At 38.9% G+C, this 20,476-nt stretch overlaps 1 protein-coding gene across 1 annotated transcript in view; it reads left to right on the top strand.

The window, feature by feature from the left end:
* The window catches only part of TSHR (thyroid stimulating hormone receptor), an 81,474-nt gene extending 70,396 nt beyond the window's left edge, over positions 1 to 11,078 (top strand). The window contains exons 9-10 of the mRNA XM_030005489.2: positions 7,198 to 7,386; positions 8,955 to 11,078. Of these exons, the coding sequence (XP_029861349.1) occupies positions 7,198 to 7,386; positions 8,955 to 10,362 (1,597 nt within the window). The 3' untranslated portion in view covers positions 10,363 to 11,078. The remainder of the gene's footprint in view (positions 1 to 7,197; positions 7,387 to 8,954) is intronic.
* Positions 11,079 to 20,476: the final 9,398 nt, after the last annotated feature.

Raw genomic sequence — 20,476 nt, 5'->3', positions numbered from 1 at the left:
AACGAAAACATCCCTGTGCTATCAACACTGTTTTCAGCACAAATCCAAAACATAGCCCCATACTAACTACTATGAAGAAAATTAACTCTATCCCAGCCAAAACCAGTACAGAAGGGTGCAACATATTATTAAATTTTAATTTAATTTTAATAGCAGCTTTAGGGACTTCTGTTACCCATGGATAACCAAGAATTATTTTGCATGTGTGACATAGGAAAGGTTTGTTATAAAGCGAGGTATCTTCCAGCAACAATTTAGAGCAGAATCCTTCCACCTGAACAGATCTCTTAATTGCTGAATGTCAACTAACAGGAACAAAATAGTTTCTGAAACTCCCAAATATGCACTGCCTTAACAAGGCTGAATGAAACTCATTACGAAAATGAATGAAAATTGAGTGAAACCCTACTATTTATTGTTTTGTCATGTCAGTGGCCATTAAAATCTCCCACAGGAAACAGAAACGTGCTTCCAGTTGGTGCTTTATTACACACACACACACCCGCACTGTACCATCAAGACTAATATTAATGAGCTAATTATAGAGACCAGAGATTTGTTAACTTGCATAATAGCCTGAGAAGTCTGACCAATACAGCCCTTCCATATGCCCCTTCAGTAGTATAAACAACTTAACAAATTATTTATTAAAATAAGCCAAGTCATTTTTGGTTCAGGCATCTAGCTGTTGTTAGCTGGCATGGGAATTTGTGGACATTGCATCTTCCTCAAAAAGAAAGTTCTACTTACAATACTGTTTCCTCTTGAAAATTAACTCTGTGGAAAACAATTACCAGAAGATAAATATTCCTTTTTCTGGGGCAATGAAAGGCATTGCTTACAGTGGAAGCAGTATGGAGAAAAAAAAAAAAAAAAAAAAAAAAGAAAAAAAAAGGAACATTTATGGAGCTCAAAAAAGAGACTCTGTCTTGCCTCCCTACCAAGCTGGCAGAACTCATCGTCTCTGGAGTTCCCTTTATGCCCTCTTGAAGTGAAATAAGAATTTACAGTTGATGGAACATCTGCCCCACAGATCTACCATTTACTCTTTTTTTTCTGATCAGGATTTCAGCAGCAACAGAAACTTAAAGGCTGAAATACTGACCTTGGATCCACCCTAACAGGGTAATTTTCTTCCATTTTGGCTTTAAAGAAAACCAATGAGAAAGATTTAACTACAAAGAATTGTGCCTTGGCTATATGTATGTTGTGTGAGTTTGGCCATGCTCTCAGACCACCTAGTTAGATGGTATATTTAAGTAGGTATTAAAAAGTTAGGTAATTTTTTTTTTAAATTTGCAGTTTACAATAGCAGAGGAAGTGGGGAGTGTGATCACTGAATAGAGGAGAACAGATGCCCATAATTCCGATTCCTTTGTCACTGCTGTATATTCAGATGTATGTGGATGTATACATAGATAGCTTTCTTTAGAAAACTGTTTCAACAGTATAATGACAGTACATTGCTCTTCACCTAAAAATGAAATCTTGGCTAGGATTCAGCAACTCTGTGGACCTGGTGTACTAAATGCACCAACAAGAGCTGCTGCCTACAGCACAAGTTCAACAGAGCACAACAAAAATACAATCAGGCTCATTATTCAATTAGCTTTTGCAAAAACATACAGTCCAAATTCAAAACATTACTAACTGTTGCACAAGATACATGTGAGTAATTAATTATCTTTGGAAAGCGGAAGTGCTCTTTAAAGCATCATTTCCCAGTCTAGTAATGGGTCCTACCTTACGAGGTTCTGTTCTGTTCCTGTCACTGGGCACAAGCAAGTCTTCGGGCAACAGGAGCACTCTGCATTCTGCTAATCAAACAATGCAAATTTGTAGATTTAAAGAATCTTTCAGTAGGTAGAAATAATATCTGTAGTCTAAGCCCATCTATTATATATTTTATGCTTTTTTAACTATTGTAGTATTGCAGTACTCAGAAATCTGTATATGATTAGGTAAAAATTCCCAATGGTACTGATGCATTCAATCTCATTTTCTCAATTATCTGTCTTTTAAATTCTCATTATTACTTGATTTCATACTACAATTGCATATTTCCAGCTGTGAAAATGATTATTGACAAAAGCTATTATCCCTTATATCTAGTTCTGAACTTCTGACTTCATACAGACAATGAAGAATTAGACCAAAAAATAACCCAGGAAAAAAAAAAATCAAATCTGAGCAGCTAAGTATCTGTTTAACACTTGTATCATATATACAGTTGGTTCAGAAAACAACATCCCTTAAATCATAAGCTATGTTTTATTCTCACATTCATCTGAAGCTCGCCAATGTCTCTGCAACATTCAGTCTAACATGTAAATTTCATGTAAGGTAAGCAACAGCCTAGAAATGTCACAGGAGATTTATAAGAAAGCATGTGAGGAAAAAACAAAATGGCTAACAAGCCACAGTGTTAAAATTGGTTGAGTGCACTTTGGTTGCCATCATGCTCCACGCTGGAGAGCTCTGCCCTACTGCAGACAGACTGCTTCCAGTACCTCAGCGAGTCCAGACCACAGCTACTTAAATGCTAAAGTCTGGTCTGGATCTAGGCTAGAAGTGAATTTTGCTAGCACTTTACCATAATCCTGAACATTTGACATCTCCCACAAGGAGCGTGGCTGCCTGGTTTCCGTATCAGCCTTTGTAAGGGTTTGTCAAAGGCCTTGTGGAACTTCCAGGAGATTCTGAGCAGATCTTAATCACAACACTCAGAGAGGTTTGTAAGGCAGGACTTATTTTTACAAAAGCCCTTTACATGCTGACTTCCCCCAGGTATATCGTATTAGTTGGTGGCTCATTTGCTGCCTTCCTGCAGGGGGCTAAGTTGGATGTTATACACCTCTTTTACCAATTCGACCTCCTTGAGCTGCTTCAGAACTTTTTGATGAAAACCATCTAGTCCTTGGGACTCATTATCATTCATTTTATCAGTTTCCTGCCTAACCTCTTTTATAGTCTCTTCAATTTGAGACAGATCCTCTTGACAAGTCTATCAGACCTCTTGCCCATTCTCTTGTGTTTCTTTAAGAGTACCAGCTATAGTTTAGTAGTAGTAGCAAGACACTCTTCTGTGCAATATAAACATTGCTGTGTTTAAACATCTTAGTTATCAATGTTATTAGCTATTAATGAAGCTGACATAACTGCAGTCAGTTCCCATTTTTCTGAGCAACCCCAAATCAAGACTGATCATACAATGACACAGAACAAAGAAATCATTTAGGAAAATGTGTCTTCTGTATGAATGTAGACACAGATGCTACAGTCTGCAAACTCCAACTACTTGGATTCACACTGCTCTGAAGATTAGTAATTGTAGTTTAAAACCTTTTCAAACCTATGCTTTCTAGTTTGAAGACAGCTGGTATGCTGCTTGAAGTAGATTGTGAATCTGAATAGATAATCATCAAGACTGGATTTGTAAAGTAAAAAAAACCCTGTCAGTCCCTCTGGCCAGTTGACACACACTTTGTCGCTAACAAAGTGTGGGCCTAGGTAGGGTAACTAAGAAGTTATCTTCCACTGGGACACAAATTATCACCACACTCCCAGAAGGCTTTTCCATTCACAATAGCAGTGGTACAGAGAGGTCACAAGACCTCTTGGTGCTAGACACCATACCAGCCGTTTAGGGACTTCCCAAACTGGGGATTTTGGAAACTTCCACACTTCTGAGCCATTGTGCTTAATATGGCCCATGGATGGGACCAACCACTTATTGTTAGCCCTGCAACACGATTAATCCTAAATCAACTGGAACTTCAAGGCAGCTGTGCCTGTACCCTCTCCCCAAGCCCCCCAGTTTAAAACAAGCAGAGTTTTTGAAAATAAAAACTGCAATACCTAACTGCTTAAATACACACTCATATACACATACATAAAACACTTCAAAGGATTCGGTAAGATAGAACAGGAATGATGTAGTCTTGTAACTAATTCTTCCAAGCCCTTTCTTCTTACTGAACAGATCTTTCTCTCAGACTTTTTAACATCACTTGAGAACACTCTTTGAGTTGCCACAGACTTGCATGTTCCCCTCTGCTCCCTGGGAAATTGTTTCCACCACCTGAGCCCTGAGCTGGCTGCTGCCTTCTGCTTGCAGCTCTCCAGAAGCTGCAGCTCCGTCTCCTGTGCAGCCAGGGCCCCAGAGAGGCTCCTCTCTGCGGCTGTTTCCAAGGCACAAGCCCTTGTCACCAGGCTGACCCAGTCATTTCTGATGGGATCATGACACAACTGTGCATAAAACCGAAACAAAAAGGGATATTGTCCTTCTTGTTACCTTGTTATTTGGCCTGCACAACGAGCCATGGCACTAACTTTCACAATCTAATGATGCAATTTTGTGAAAGGATTATACCTTTTCTCATTTTTAAGTCTCTTGTCTCGCATTCTTAGATGCCCCAAAACTCATCTCACAAGAGTGAATAATCACTCCCAATCACCTTCTTTACAATACACATGGCATCTATAGTCTCCTACTGCTTCCAGTCCTAGCTTTTCCCAAGAGAAAAGGTTATTACTTCATATATAAACAATTTGATACTTTTAATCATCCTTGCTGTAGCTTTCTGTGCTTACTGTAAACTGCATATAGTATTTATAGATGCAGTAATATTAGATTTACAAAGTGCAGGTTTTCTGTTCTATTTTCTATTTCTTTCCTAAAAATTCTTAGCGTTCTATTTCCCTTCAACATTACTAAATAGCACTGACCTGACATTTGCAGAGAGGACTCCAAGATCTTTCCCGTGTGCTAGGCAAATTAAACCCCATTGTCATGCATGTACAGTTAAGATTGCTTTTTCCTAAATGCACTTACATTCATCAGTATTGAATCATGTCAATTATTTTAATGCTCAGTCACTTAGTATTGGAGGATCCTTCTGCTTCTTTAGACAATCAGCTTTAGCTTTCACTACCTTGTATTATTTTGTGTCAGAAACAAGTTTTGTTGCAGTAACTATCATTCTCTTTCCAGACTGTTTATGAATATTTCAGTAGTACCAGGGCTGGCCTCGCCTCTGTGGTCCTCTGCTGAAATGATGTGTATATTCAGATACCAGTTAATTCTCCATTCTTCCTCTAGCATGAAAACTTATCATCTGCTTCCAGGCTTTCCCCCAACTCTTTTATTTTTTTAATTAATCCAGGAGAGCCATTACCCTTGTCACATAACAGATCAGTTACCTCAACAGCCCTTGATACCTGATTTTGTCAAGGATTTTCAGAAATCCCAATTCATTGTACAAACAGGATCATCTTTCTCCATATGCTTGTGCTAGAACATCTTCAAAGAACTCCCAAGAGTTTGTGAGGTATCATTTCCCTTCCAAAAAGTCTTAGCACCTCCCATCACACAGCATTTAACCATGTTCCCTTCCTGTGGGTAGCTGCCACCACCATGAGGACTTGGTGGAGACCCATGGGGGTTGCTGAAAGGCCAGCCTTGTCTTGGTAAGATCTAGTCAAAGATCTAGTTTACCAAGATGTTTCGCTTCAGAAGGAGAGCTCTATAAAATGAGGAAATTAGTGAAAAACAAAAAGGAGCAGGCCACTAAGTTGATGAAGGGACTGGAGCATCTGTCATAGCAGGATAGGCTGAGAGAGTTGGAAATGTTTAGTCTGGAAAAGAGTCAAGGGAATCTTACCAATGTGTATAAATACTTGAGAGGGGCAGGGGGAGTGGGGAACTGGGAAGACAGAGCCAGGGTCTCCTCAGTGGTGTCCAGCGAGGGAGGCAACAGGCACAAACCAAAATACAGGAAAGTCCATTTCAACATAAGAAAACAACTTCTTTACTGTGAGGGTGGTCAAATACTGGAACACGTTGCCTAGATAGGCTGTGGAGTCTCCAATCCTGGAGATACTGAGAAGTCAACAGGACACAGCTCTGAGCAACCGGCTCCAGGTGACCCTCATTTGAGCAGGGAGGTCAAACTGGATGATCTGGAAGCTCAACTATTCTGTGATTCTTTAAAAGATAAAATGATAGCAGGCAGCATTCGGACTTTTCTAAGAGCCAATTCAGGGGCTTGGTAGAAACACACACTACCTATCAAAAAGGACTCCAGAAGAACAAAAAAGTTTATGTGGTTGAAATCAACTAGTTGTGCCATATTCAAATATGTATGATAGCAAAGAAGATATTAGAAGTAAAAAAGCCCTCCTGCAGCAAGGGGAAGCAATTTCTAACTCAATTAAAAAAAAAAAAAAATACAAGCAAATCAAAAGAAAAAAAAAAAGGCAGAGCAACACCAAGTGTTTAGAAGAAATTTGTTTAAAGCATAAGATTAGTAATAATTTTCTTTTAGGTACAAGAAACCAGCCAGTGGGTGAGACTTCTAGAGGGATAAGAACAGCACCTTGGGAAACAATGCATAGAAAAAAGCTGAATTATTTATTATTAGGGTGTTCATGATGAAAGTGCTCACACAGTGTTCCTACACTAGAACCTTTTTTATAGGTTTACTTCTTTACAGTGTATAACTCTGAGAAAACATCTTGACTTCAAGCATCAGTAGAAGAGGTTTTGGGAAAAAGCAAAAAATGGGTAGAAAACACTAACAGGACCAGATGACATTCACCTGGCAGTTCTAAAGGAAATTCACCTCCCACATCAACTATGCAATGTATCTGCTGAGGTAGACTCAGTACCAGAAAAATAGAAAGCAGCAAACATAATACTAAATTTTCTGAGAGTTTCAGGATTGACTGAGATAGAAGATTTTAATTTCAGTTTATGAAGAACATTGTTTTAGTAATTACTTTCTTTCTATTGACGTATCCCAATAGGTTAAAATGAGTCTAAAGGGGTCTAAAGGAAAATAGCTCTTCCAATGGAAGATGTGATTTCTTTAAGGAATTTTTAAAACTTTGCTTTTGTGTATGCATTTGTATCTGGTTGGCTGGAAAGGTGTCATTTTAAAAGTCCTGGTATTTCTTTGTCATCTATATTCTGCACTATGAGACATTAAAGACAAGAGCTTTAAAACACAGAGAAAAATCACAGGAGGAGTTCATATCCTACTTGAATTTGAATGGTATCAGAACCTAACAAAGTGGTATGAAATCCCTACCTGCTCTGGATTTGATTTTTGCTATAGAATTCTATGTGAGAATCTGAAAAAATTCTGATCCAGTCACTGGATATTCTGACGTTTGTCTTTTTCTTCCTTTACCTAGGGATGTCTCCAGAACAGCCGTTGCTAACCTTCCAGCCAAAGGACTGGAAAGCCTTAAAGAACTAATGGCCAAAAATACGTGGACTTTAAAGAAATTACCAGCTGTAAAGGTATTTCTTCAGCTAATGCGAGCTGACCTATCATATCCAAGTCACTGCTGTGCTTTCAAGAGCTGGAAAAAAACCAGCGGGTGAGTTTCACTAACTTTCAATTTTAAAGTATGTAAGTGAAGACAATGTTTTAGTATTAATATAAAATTACATCCATTGGCACTTTTGTGACCATTTTTCTAGGTATAGAGGACATTCTTTGAAATAAAGATTACAATTTCAAACTGAGAGAATAAAGAATTATCTTAATATAACAATTTGTAGGACCTTTTGCAACAGCTCCTCCTTTTGTTGAGTCCAGAATTAAAGGGGAAAAAAAGGGGGAATGTGCTGTAACACAGAATGTGCTTTAACAAGGCCTGGAAAAAGAAGTTTTGGAGGGGTTATAGCCTCATGTCTCATATGTTCTCTAACTGAAAAGCTTAGAATAAATGATTCTGTAATAACCTTGTAGACAGATTATTTCAAATTCCATTTCAGCAGGATTTCCAGTCTCCCATCAGAAGAGGTGCAGATAGCTTTTGGAAAGAAAAAAATACATTTATAGATGTCCTCATGCAACACAGTGACTCACCTGCTGGGGGGAGGGTGGGAGGATGACTTACTGTGATTAGCAGCAGAATTTTACTGCAGAATGCAAATCCATTGTAAATTTCTCCAAAGTTCAATAAGGTTTAGAGAATTCTTATCTAGGCCAGCCCCTGATTTAGGAAGACAGCCCCAGTCTTCAGTACTGCAGTATTTGTGGTTGGAATACATAGTATATTAAAAATATGCTACGATAAGTATATGAATTATTCAATAATAAACTTGCAAAGCAATAACATTCACAATTAGAACAGACTGGGAAAGTGAGGACAGAAATAAAACAGAGTGGAGAGATTCAAAACCTGGACAGGAAGAATGTGCAGAAAGAACCCAGCACAATCTAATGACGGAAAGAAGCACGTATTTGCATGTCTATTAGTAGAGATGAAAATTTCTCAGACTGAATTCTATGCAATCTCAAGTTGTAAGCCATCTTGTATTCTAGACTACTGGAAATGAGAATTGCTAATGGTTATGTGACAGTGGATCACAGTTCTCAAAAAATTTGATGCCAAATTGCAATTTTTTCCTAGCAAGAAGTATGAACAATTTTCAACTACAAATACAGGTGCATCACACCATGACGTACAGAATTCCCAACCACTACACCGCCAGTTAGCTGTAGAGCACCTACAGAAAATAGAACAGAAATTTAAATGATGGAAGTTCTGGAAGAAATTGATTTGTAAGCAAAAATTAAAAGGAAAGTAATACTGTGTGTATTATCTACGAAGTTATAAATAGTAGGTTAAAGTCTTGTTACCTACTAAGAATGCAGATCCCAAGTAGGAAGAGGGATTATGGAGGCTGAACAAACCAAATTACTACTGGGGATAGGTGATAGCAACAGAGAAAGGGAAAACATAGTTTAAAAAAAAGCCCAGAAACACTCAAGCTTATTGTTCACTATATGTTCTGTTAACAGAAATATATCTGATCACATTTTTATAGCTATGTTTTCATTCACAGTGATTTGCTTTTGAAGTGTTCCCTTTGTTTACTCACTGCACTGCAGTCAGACGGTAAATGCCAGCAGTGATTTCCTCCTCTACTCTTTCAGAATCCTGGAGTACCTGACATGTAACCAGAGCAGCAGTCACAGGTTTCGTAAGAGATCAGTCAAAGCTCTCAGAGATCCTTTTTACAAAGATTATGCAGAAGAATACACAGACCACACTGATACTGCGTATGACAAAACCACCAAGTTCACAAATCTTCACGACAATTCCCATTATTACATTTTTTTGGAAGAGCACGGAGAAGGGAATCTTGGGTTTGGCCAAGAGCTCAAGAACCCTCAAATGGAAGACGTCCAGACCTTTGACAGTCATTATGACTATCCCGTCTGCGGAGGCAACGAAGACGTAATATGCACTCCAGAACCTGATGAGTTTAATCCCTGTGAGGATATAATGGGATATCAATTTCTGAGGATTGTGGTGTGGTTTGTGAACCTGCTGGCCATCCTAGGTAACATTTTCGTCCTTTTCATACTTCTCACCAGCCATTATAAACTGACTGTACCACGCTTTCTGATGTGTAACTTGGCCTTTGCTGATTTTTGCATGGGGCTATACCTCCTCCTGATTGCTTCAGTGGATCTCTACACCAGGTCAGAGTACTACAACCATGCTATAGAGTGGCAGACTGGGCCTGGTTGCAACACAGCTGGCTTTTTCACGGTCTTTGCTAGTGAACTTTCTGTGTACACACTGACTGTGATCACCCTGGAGCGCTGGTATGCCATCACTTTTGCCATGCGCCCAGATCGAAAGATTCGCCTCCGGCATGCTTTGATTATCATGCTGGGAGGGTGGTTCTCGTGCTTTCTTCTTGCCCTTTTGCCACTCGTTGGCGTCAGCAGCTATAGCAAAGTCAGCATCTGCTTGCCTATGGACACTGAAACACCAGTGTCTGAAGCCTACGTTGTCTTCGTTTTAATATGTAACATTATTGCTTTTGTCATCATTTGTGCCTGCTACATAAAAATCTATGTAACTGTGCGAAATCCTCAGTACAAGTCAGGGGACAAAGACACCAAAATTGCCAAGCGGATGGCTGTGTTGATTTTCACTGACTTTGTGTGCATGGCTCCCATCTCTTTCCATGCTTTATCAGCCATTATGAACAAACCACTGATAACTGTCACCAATTCCAAGATTCTGCTGGTACTCTTCTACCCACTCAATTCTTGTGCCAACCCCTTTCTTTATGCTATTTTCACCAAAGCTTTCCGAAGAGATGTGTTTATCCTGCTAAGCAGGTTTGGTATATGTGAGCATCAGGCTCAAGTCTACAGAGGTCAGACAATCTCAGCCAAAAACAGCAGCGGCTCTTACGGGCAGAGAATCAGCCGAGGGCTAGGTCAGATTCTTACAAGCACTCAAGACCCAGTCAACAATTACCTTCCTGCTGTGACAATGCAGAACCAAATTCTCATGGAAGAATGCAAGCAAACTGATCTATAACATCTCAAAGTATCACAGCCACAATCTGGTCAAGAGGTGGTTGTGCATACAGTGAATCGAGTGAGAAGATAACATATTCTCCATATCATTTTTCCTTAGCCTATCCTTTGAGATGTCTGAAAGTACCTTCAGAGTGGTCTTCTTTTAGACAAGTCACTCATTCGAACCTCTTGTCTCACACTCTTATCAGTGCAGGTCATAAGATACTGTTCTGATGATAATGCTGGCAGCAGATGTGAATGCTTTATCTAAATAGGAAAATGTGTATCTATAAACTCAGCAAATATGAAATATACCCTCATCTAAAAAATTTAAGGAAGCAGGAGACCAAGCATAAAACTTGGGGGTACTTGTATGACTAAAAAAAGGACGTAAAGTTTTATAATTAAAATGAGATGAAAAAAAAAATATTAGAGGTTGAAGTTCTCAAATGCCAACTGCCTATGTGTCAAGAGGTTCAACTGGTTTTCTAATAGCAAATTTCTAAAACTTCCGCCAGGGCCTAAAATGGAACAGATTCCTTCTGCTTTTGCCATCTTGACCTAAAACAAAAGCTAGTCTTTTGTTTGCAGTTCTTGGTTTAGTTGCGTGAGGTGGGAGAAGAAGCCTCTTCATATTGCCTTTATAGCAGTAAAAGGCAAGTGTCATTGATTTTGCGGCTGCTCATAAGCTAACAGGTAAGAAACATTAGGGCATTTGTCTCTGTGTGCTGCAAGAATTCCCTTACTATCACTCTCACTTTTTAATAAACCTACTTAGGAGATGGTTTAGTTTGAATTTGTTTTGAAGACCAGTCTACCCAGTCAGGTTAATAATGTTTGTATTTTTTTGATGGCTGAAACTTAACATTGTACTAAATTTTCTCCCAATTATTCATTCTTTACCTGATTCCAGTACTGTTTTATCTGAGCACGTTTATTACTTTGAACACCCTGTAACTACTGCTTTCTCACTACTGTTACCCCTACTTACCCCTCTCTTACAGGGATAGAATGACTTTCCTTTTAGCACCTGCTATGTTGAGCTGCCTCAAATTTACACTTAGACAAACGGAGTGGATTGTGCCTTCAGGATACTTCATGCCCTTCAGTTACTGAATTGAAGGCTAACCACTAGCTCCCCCAACATGTTTTAAGAACATCTGTCCATCTTGTAGTGACATCTGTTGTCTGACTTCTGCAATGTCTGCAGTACAACTACATAAACCACACAGTTAGCTTCTGGTTGCCATAGCCTGTCTGTAGCTTAGACACATACTCTCCACACTGTGCTTAAGGAAATCAAAGCTCACATACAAGGAACAACCCACAGCCTTTTGCTCCAGTGAAGCACGAAAGCATTCTTCTGCCATACCTGCTGCTAGATGGGGCCAGACCAAATTCAAGCTTGGCTGTGCTCAGTTCATCCATACACCACAAACAAATGAACCAGGGCCTGGCTCTCCACATCTCCTGCAGACATCAGGACTCAGGGTAGGGGCTGCACTGCACCAGCTTGCTTGTTAATACTTGTGTGGCCTGAGTGCCTGGTTTTGACAGCAGGATCAGACCTGTTCTCAGCCAACTGTAGAGACGAGCTCTGTAGGGCTGCTACCAAGATTACCATTGATCATTTCACTCATCTATTTGGAAGGCTTACCATGAGAATGGAGAATACTGGCTGAATCTTTGCTTTCAGGTAGGTATTTTAAAGCTCATTTTGTACTATCTATACTGTTTTAAATGGAATTACAGTCTTTGAGGAACTGAATTCAACTGAGCAGACAGCAGTGTGATCTTTCATAGTGTGGGTTAGTAGTATCCAGAAAAATGTAATGGTAGAGCCCTTCAAACTGCTAGCTACTACAGCTGGAAATTGCATGATTGCAAATGCCATGTACATACTCCCAATTCAAACTCAGTTTTGATTCCATATTCTTGGTTATAAATGAAGGCTGCTTCAGTGAGCAGAAACAAGGGCCTAGATTCACCAACTCTGTGAGATGATCTCAAAAAAAAAAAAAAAAATTGTCATTGTTAACACCATTAAAAATACACAATATTGCATTATAGATTAATTTAGCTGCTTATTTTGGGGGAGGGCAGGCTTCCATTTTTAGTTGATTTTCAGCAAACTTTGAAACCAGAACTGCTGAAAACCATGCAAATAATAATTTATGACCTCCTCTTCTGTGATCTGGACTCAGCCAGTGTTAATCAGAAACATAAAAGTAGCTTCTTAAGTGTGCAGATCAGCAAAATTTCCTACTCTTGAAACGGCGCATTTGGAACACTCTGCCTGTGTCTGAAAGTCCCATACAAAATGCATTATGTTGAGATGCAACCCCTGCCCCCCGGGTTCTGTCACCTTTCTGATACTGGAATAATCATTAAAGGGAGAAAAAGTTTCCTGAGTGCCTTTATTTAGTATCTCAGCAGCAGCTAAGACAATCAAGTTCTAATGGACAAACTGTACATTTATGCTACAGAGTTCATAGATACCAGTGTACCAGTGGAAAAGAAAATCCAAGCTTGAATCATTCTTTTTCAGAAAGAGAGGAAAGACTAATCAACATTTATTTTAAAAATGCTTTTAAAAGTAACATGGATCGCTTATTTCAAACCTCTTTTTACCTTAAAACAAACCAGAATATTTGTTCCATGGAAACTAGTAGGACATTGGAAAGGTATGGTATGTTGGACTGACTGCAGTATGCTTTCGAATGAATACAGCTGTTTGCTGTTACTAATGGATGATGGATATATTTACATATTATTGAACTTTTTATCTCCCATCATTGCATGTATTTATTGTCTATTGAAAGAATTCTGTGATACTGCCTTTGTGAACAAAGTTTGATATTTCTGGTTTATGTCTTGCCTATTCCTTCTTGTGTTTTAACTTGGTAAAAAATATTTTAAAAGCTATTAGAAAGATCCAGGCAATAGACTTTAAATAATTTATTTGCCAGACTTTTTCTTGTAAATGTTTGTATCCTATAGATATTCTCTTCCATTTCTGCTCTGATCAATCCCTTCAGCCATTTTTCATTTTGCGTATACCCTTACATAATACTTGCTATTTTAAACCTGTCTCAGCAAAATGCATTCAGTACGTATTTTCTCTAGAATACTTCAGAAATAATGCAGAGCATTGGAATAAAGTGTTTTGTTTGAAATTGCAAGAGGCTCAGCAAGTTTCTTCTGAAGGTTTTAAAATATTTTTTCTATAAAAGAAATTAATACTCTTTCTCTTGCACTCAACTTCGTTGTTCTCCTTGGCTGGCGTACAGCCAAAAAGACTGACTACATGACATACTGTTTGACAGAGGTTTGGGGTTTTTCCCCACCACTAGGTGGGAAAGGGATGTCCTACATGGCCATCTCAGTGCAGCAGGGATGGAAAGGAACAGTAGTAGTACTGCTGAGCTCTGGGGTTCCAAAACCATCATTAATTACATCCAAGATAATCAGAAGAATCACCTAACAGCCATGAGGTCCTCTTTGAAAGAATAAATCTGGAATCTGATCTTTTCCATTCTCTCCTTTCTAAACCTAATGTGTATGTGACAGCCACAGTGACTAAGGATTGGATACTTCATGAGAAAACACTTGTGTAATAAGAAGTTTTTGTGGTGGAGAGACTCTACTGCAGGAATTCTCAGAATAACTAAATTAATCTGCCCACATGCAACATTACAGAACATCCCTCCCTCCCACTAGGTCTTCCCTCATAGCAAATGTCCCTTGTCCTATATTTTCCAAAATTTATGCTGCCAAATTCTATGTTCGGTAATTCTCATCAGTGGGGTAAAAAAGTTATTATCTTTGTTATATGGATCCTTGCATTACCTGGAAAAAAACAGGTGAGGGACAGCTCCTACTGCTGAAAACTGTCAAAGTGCTCAAGTATCGGTTAACTCTTGACATACCCTCCCTGTCCCAAAAAGCTCAGCTGACTTCAGTATCTGTGCACCTTGCCACTGCCTGTAACTGTGCTTCCCTCTTACATGAAAGCTTTAGGGTGCAAGGAAAGCTTTTTCTCAGTTGTAGATGCTACCTGGCATCAGCTAGGACAATTAACCTTACAGGCAAGAAGAAAATCCAACGGGCCAACAAGTGACAAGGAATAAATAGTTCTTTCTAGGAGGCCTATGTTGTTCAGTATGTGCATAAGGGACCTGGAAAAAGGAGTGAGCAGTAAGATAACACACTTTGCCGTAATATTAAGATATTCAGAGCAGTAAGAAAAACAGATGGCTACAAAGACCTGTAGGAAGACTTCTTAAGACTGAATGACTGGCAAGAGGAATTCAGTGTAGATAAATATATAAAGTGATGCACATGGTAAAAAAAGACAAATTGACATCATAAATGATGTGTTCTGAGCTGACAATCCCAACTCAGGAACAAGATCTTAGGGGTACAGTAGAGAAGTCCATGAAAATACCAGCTTATGTTTCCTGGACATCAAAAAAGCCATCAAATTATATTATTGGGAAAGGAGCAGAACATAAACCCAGTAATTATTATATCACTGCATAAATCTGCCCCTCGAATAACATAGCTCTTGTCTCTGCACCAGAAAACCTATGTAATAGAACTAGAAAAGTTTCAGAGTAGGGTAGCAAGGAGAATGAAAGGCTTGGAGTTACACCTAAGGAATCACTAAGCAGGACTCCTTGGACTAGAAGGGCGATGACAAAGCTCGATAAAGTCATCAGCAGGCAGGAGTAGCTGAGTTACTGAACTTCTTGTCAAAGGCTGCTGTGGGTAATAAAGTTCACATGGGTTTATGGAGATACTCAGAATTCATGGAAGAGAAATCTGTGGAAAAATACTAAAACCACAAAAACTGTCCGTCTCAGGATGCTTTTGAATTGTGAATACATGGCAGATGGGAGGGAGTACTTGGGGAGTGTATCATACATGCTTGCCTATTCTTTTATGCTTTGCTCGCCACACATTGTTAGCAGCTACCACAGTCAGGGTTCTGGCATAGATAAAAGACTTTTGGTCTGTTCCATGGCAGCCACTTTTCTTGTGTTCAAGCAGTTCCCCTACTCAGACTGCAAAGACAGCTTCAACTGCACCTTCCTTTAGTAGGCCTGACCACAGAGCCCATGCAGATGAAAAAAAACCCAGCTGAGTGAAGAAGAGCATATCCCCTGTTCACAGCACTACCCCAATGGATTTGACCTCATGGCTCAAGTGAAAGGACAGAGCCTAGCTGCCTCCTCTCAAAACCCTGCACAGAAACAGGAAGAACCAATGTTACCACTCTTCAGGGCTTCGGCTGGCTCTGAGATTTCAGATTGGGGAACAGAAAATCCTGTTTCGGGGTGGCAGAGAATGCTATTTTTTCTCTGCATAAACTTCTGTGATTCTATTTGCATAATTTGCTGGTAGTACATACACTATGAAATATTTCTTCATTCTCAGACACTGTAGAAAAAAGCTGTAAAGCTGAGCTGGAGCCTTTGTCATGAGGACTTGGAACTTTGAGCAATTTAATTTAAACTGGATATAGCTGACCTCTGCTAGTCTCCTCTATCTCTACCTATAGGGAGATGTGGGGGTTTTGACTGAGTAGGCATCTGTTCTAGATGACACCATCTGCAACAGGTCAGCTATAGTCAAAGTAAAGCACACCCTGCTGTGGTATCCTGGAATCTGAAAATAGCACAAGTAATAAAAAGTAAATTTCAAATCACTATCATAGCATTTTGGTTTATTAACATAAATGAAATGCACTTCCATTTCCTTTCTTGCTGAATAATTTAAATATAATGCTTAGAGCATAGTCTTTGAAAAACCTGTACCAAAAAAACTCCTTAAAAAGTGAAGTTGATTTGAGCAGATGTCCTATGCTTATGTGTTAAAATGAACCAAACCCTCCCTTCCAAGCTGTTTGGGCAGACTGATCAGTAATAGCAGCATAATCTGTATTGTTTTTCTAACAGATGCCAGGCATCCTCACTCTAAAACCATTCAGTAATCAAATAGTTTCTGGGTCGCAGTTAAAATCGGACACAGTGAGGCACAAAATTAGTTGGATTATCATGTCTTTCCATTATGCACTCTGCTCCTCCTTGGTAGGGATTCCGAAAACATATGACATATGCACTTTGATGTAGGCTTTGTGGGCTAAGGCACAAGGTGTTGAAAGGCCATCATCATGCCCTGGAACAGAAGATGGTTAAGAGGTCTTGGAGATGCACACTAAGAGATTCTGACAGCATCATCAACCTAGAATTCACACTGGTTCAATAATACATCTGCATAAAGCTGAAATACTTTTGATCCATTTAGTCACTTCCATCTGACCTGACTTATTTTTGTGCGACTAGAAATCACAATGTGAAAGTGAACAAATGGAGGCTCTACAAGGTCAATACACAGAGTGTTTCATCAGCAGAACCCATCAGTTCTAGCTTCCTATCCCCATCCCACAGCTGTCCCTTCCCCATGCACACACATTGGTATGAATTGCCACAGTACCTCAAATTATCAGGTTCTCAGATTAGACAGGATACCAATCCTGTGGAAATTTGTGATTTTTGTAACTGCCTGTCCTTATTTTCCACCCTGAAAATATTGGGTAACTATTCCAAAACATGGAAGTCTCATCAACTGTAGCACAGGACTTGGACCTCATCAGGGCCATCCAGAACTTACTCCTTCCAAGAACTTAACTTCTGCAGGATTAATATATATCAACTTGAATCTTACCCTACTTTTTGGGTAGGAGCTTTCTGTGCTATCCTGATTATATGCAATGCCAAGCCTTGTATGAGTGGTCATCTGAAGTCATACCCTTACTGTTGCACATCTGTGCCATTCAGTTGAAGCTCATGAAATTTTGTTAATAATTAGCTACAGGAGGAGGAGCACATTCATTTTGATCCTCAGCTATTCACTACGCAGCTGTGATGAAGGGTCTCCTCCATGTTCTCTGTTTTTCTTCTCTCTTTTATAGAAAGAAATCTGTTGTGAATGTCAACTTCATTCACAACATATATCTAAGAGCTCACTAAACAGTCATTACAAAGTGATTGGAATTGTTGGATCGTTACTTGCATATATACTGTGATACTTTTTGTAAGACCTACTTTGCTGCCAAGAACAGCCTCCCTTGTTGCAAACACTGAGACTGATAACTGGCTAGACTGCCAAACCCATCCTGGCTGTCTTACAGCTCAACAGTTTCAGCTGAAATGACAGCAGCTTTTCTTTGAAAAGAAAAATGACAGTACTCCCTGTCTTTTGTGAAGGCAAAGCGGCAACAAATCAAATCCAAGCAGTAACACGGGTTTTAACAAAAAACTTCTCACTGCAAATTCTGAGGCACTGTCTGAATGTCTGTCTTCTCCACAGCTTGTTGCTGACTGGCATATGCACGATAGCACTGAAATACCAAGCAGCGTGAAGGTTCTATTTGTGCTGCATGTACAGTGCTGGTTTCAGATTGACTGTAGTGAAAGAATTCCCTAAATCATATGTGGATTACTGCTGCTGCCTAGAGGGAGCTGTGGAAACAACAGATCAATTCTTTTTTTAGCCAATTAAACCCAGCAATGATATGTCAGTATAAAGCAGCAAGAAGTGTATTTTGATAAAAGGCAATTAGGAGGGGTGGCTGACACACTGGCAGATGCACCTTCCCATGAAAAGTCCAGGAAAAAGAAAAGTAGGGTTTTTTATTCCTTACATACCCTTGTCTTTCAACAACTAAATATGTTTGCACTCCATCTTCGATTTTTTTAAAAGGCTAGCTACCTTCTTTTACCTTTATCCTCTGTGCTCTCCGTTTCCTCTTTCCAGATTCTCTTTGCATCTCCTTTCTCTACTATGGAAGAAACCCCAGGCTCTATTTGATGAAGTACTTTATAGTTTACATTTTCCACCTATTATCTAAAGTTATTTAAGCTACATGGCAACATACACACAGCAACCTCAGGGAGAAATTACAAAGCTGTTTAAGGATATGGCAATGATTTAGGACAGAAAATGAAAGCCAAAAAATACTCTGAATAAACAGACAATAATAAATAAATACTCTGAATAAGATACTCTGAATAAAACAGACAATAAACAGCAACTTGATCTGCTAAAATTCAGAACTGCTCCACCTTCCCTCTGCTCCCTCCCTAAACCAACTTAAGCAATATATGCAGAAGTGTCTGTGATGTGAATATATTTCTTCTTTAGCTAACCAATTTTTAACATCAGTACCATCATCACACTTATCAAGCCATTTGTCAACTCTCTACACATACACAGAATTTTACTAGACACTAAATGTTTTAATCTTAAAAGTTATTCTAATCAGACAGACAAATTCAGTCCACAAAAAATAGTATGTCAGAAATATTATTCCCAGCACTAATGCTTCATCTTTGTTAAAAGCTCAAACAAAGTAAGCTCAGAAGGAGCGAGCTTCCATCCTGCAAAAATTAGAGCTTTCTGAAAAAAGGCAACCCAAGACAGAACAAAATCTACAAGCAATTTCCACAGGGTGAATTCTGACACATCCTTTTTAGAAATGCTTTACTTCCCGGAACACATTGCCTGTTGAATCCGGACAGCGCACCTGGAGTCAGCCAGTTGTTCCTCCAAGAGGAAAGGTCTGGATGAAATCCTCAGACATTGGTATGGCAGGACACACAAGAAGCCCTATCTGCTGGGACCCTGTAGCAGGATTCCTAGGAGAAATGGGAATAAGCCTTTGAAAAAATCAGGAAGCCAGGTGGTTTAGCAGAAAAGACTGCCTTCCTTATTTTGCTAGTCCAAAACATATTCTCCATCACCAGCTGGGAAGGGCTTTTCTTTACCTTAGCATTAAATCCTGCCAGCTCTGGCACTTGTAAAGCAGCATCCCAACTCCCTGGGGATTCAAATGTGTCTTCTGTTCCAGTACATCTAGAGGGCTTGTCCGCAGTACAGTTCTGCTTCATTTGGCACCTCTAGCAAAGGAAAAGCATTTCTATCTTGACAGAATCACGCATCTGTCCAGATGTAACACATTTTTTCTGTTACAAGATTTTTTTTTTTTATTTTTACAATTTAATGATAGTCTTTGTTTTGGATTTGTTATTGAAATATACTTATCCAAATTAAACACTTGCTCTTTTCAATTTCAGTAACTTTGTTTACAAAACTGAACTAAAAGTGGAAACAAAAACTAGAACGTGTAAACCAAATACACACAGCTATGTATTTTTTTAAAAGAGTTATTACCAAAAGGCATTTTTAAATACCAGTTCACCAACATCCATCTTCAGACGGGTTTTTGACCTATGGAAGTAAACGGGCAACTCAGTATCATTTGTAATGCAAAGTGTTATTTTCAATTATTTATTCTCTCTCCGTATTACCTCATTATTTCAGATAATCCTCTTTCAGGTCATGCAAGGACATGCACATTTATACTATGTAAAAAGACAAAATTGCACAGGCATTTCACGGAAAATAATTAGGAAAGTCTTCACTCTAAAGAAAAAAACGCCATAAAAACAATTTTCTGAATGTTATATATCCACACTGAAGGTCAAAAGTAGTTCAACTGCAGTTCATCTGACTGTACTATAGATGTCATTACATCTGAAAGGATTAGAGTGGTTTTGGCATAATCCCATTAGTGGTGAAAAAAAGTTTGAAAAAGAATGACAGAGTCTGCTCTGAAAACAAGCAGCAAGACCTTCAGTCTCTAACAGAGTCTTTTACAAACAAAAGTCCAGTTTAGAAAAAACAAAACATGAACTCCAAAGCCAATACAGTTTCAGTCAAGTTGTAAGCAATGATGTGTAGTTGAAACTAAATGGGGATATACTGAAAGCTATGCTAATATCCCAAGATTCTTATCCTCTCATACCTCTGCAATTAAAATAATAAAGCCATAAAGAAATCAAACTGATAGAAAAAAATCAGGGATTTTTAAATATACTTGATTTTGCCCCCAAAATATTCTTGAAATACTTTGCTCATGCTCAGCTGGGAGAGCACAATTAACCTTCACAATTACCATGTTCTCATCTTTCCTTACAGGGATGAAATACAGCTTTTTTTTGTGTTTCAACTTGAGTTTGCTACTAATTTGTCAGCATTCTGCTTTCCCTCCTCTTTTTAGGGTCCTT

Source organism: Aquila chrysaetos, chromosome 2 (assembly GCF_900496995.4).
Source record: "Aquila chrysaetos chrysaetos chromosome 2, bAquChr1.4, whole genome shotgun sequence".
Lineage (NCBI taxonomy): Eukaryota > Metazoa > Chordata > Aves > Accipitriformes > Accipitridae > Aquila > Aquila chrysaetos.
This window is presented reverse-complemented; position numbering and strand designations above follow the sequence as displayed.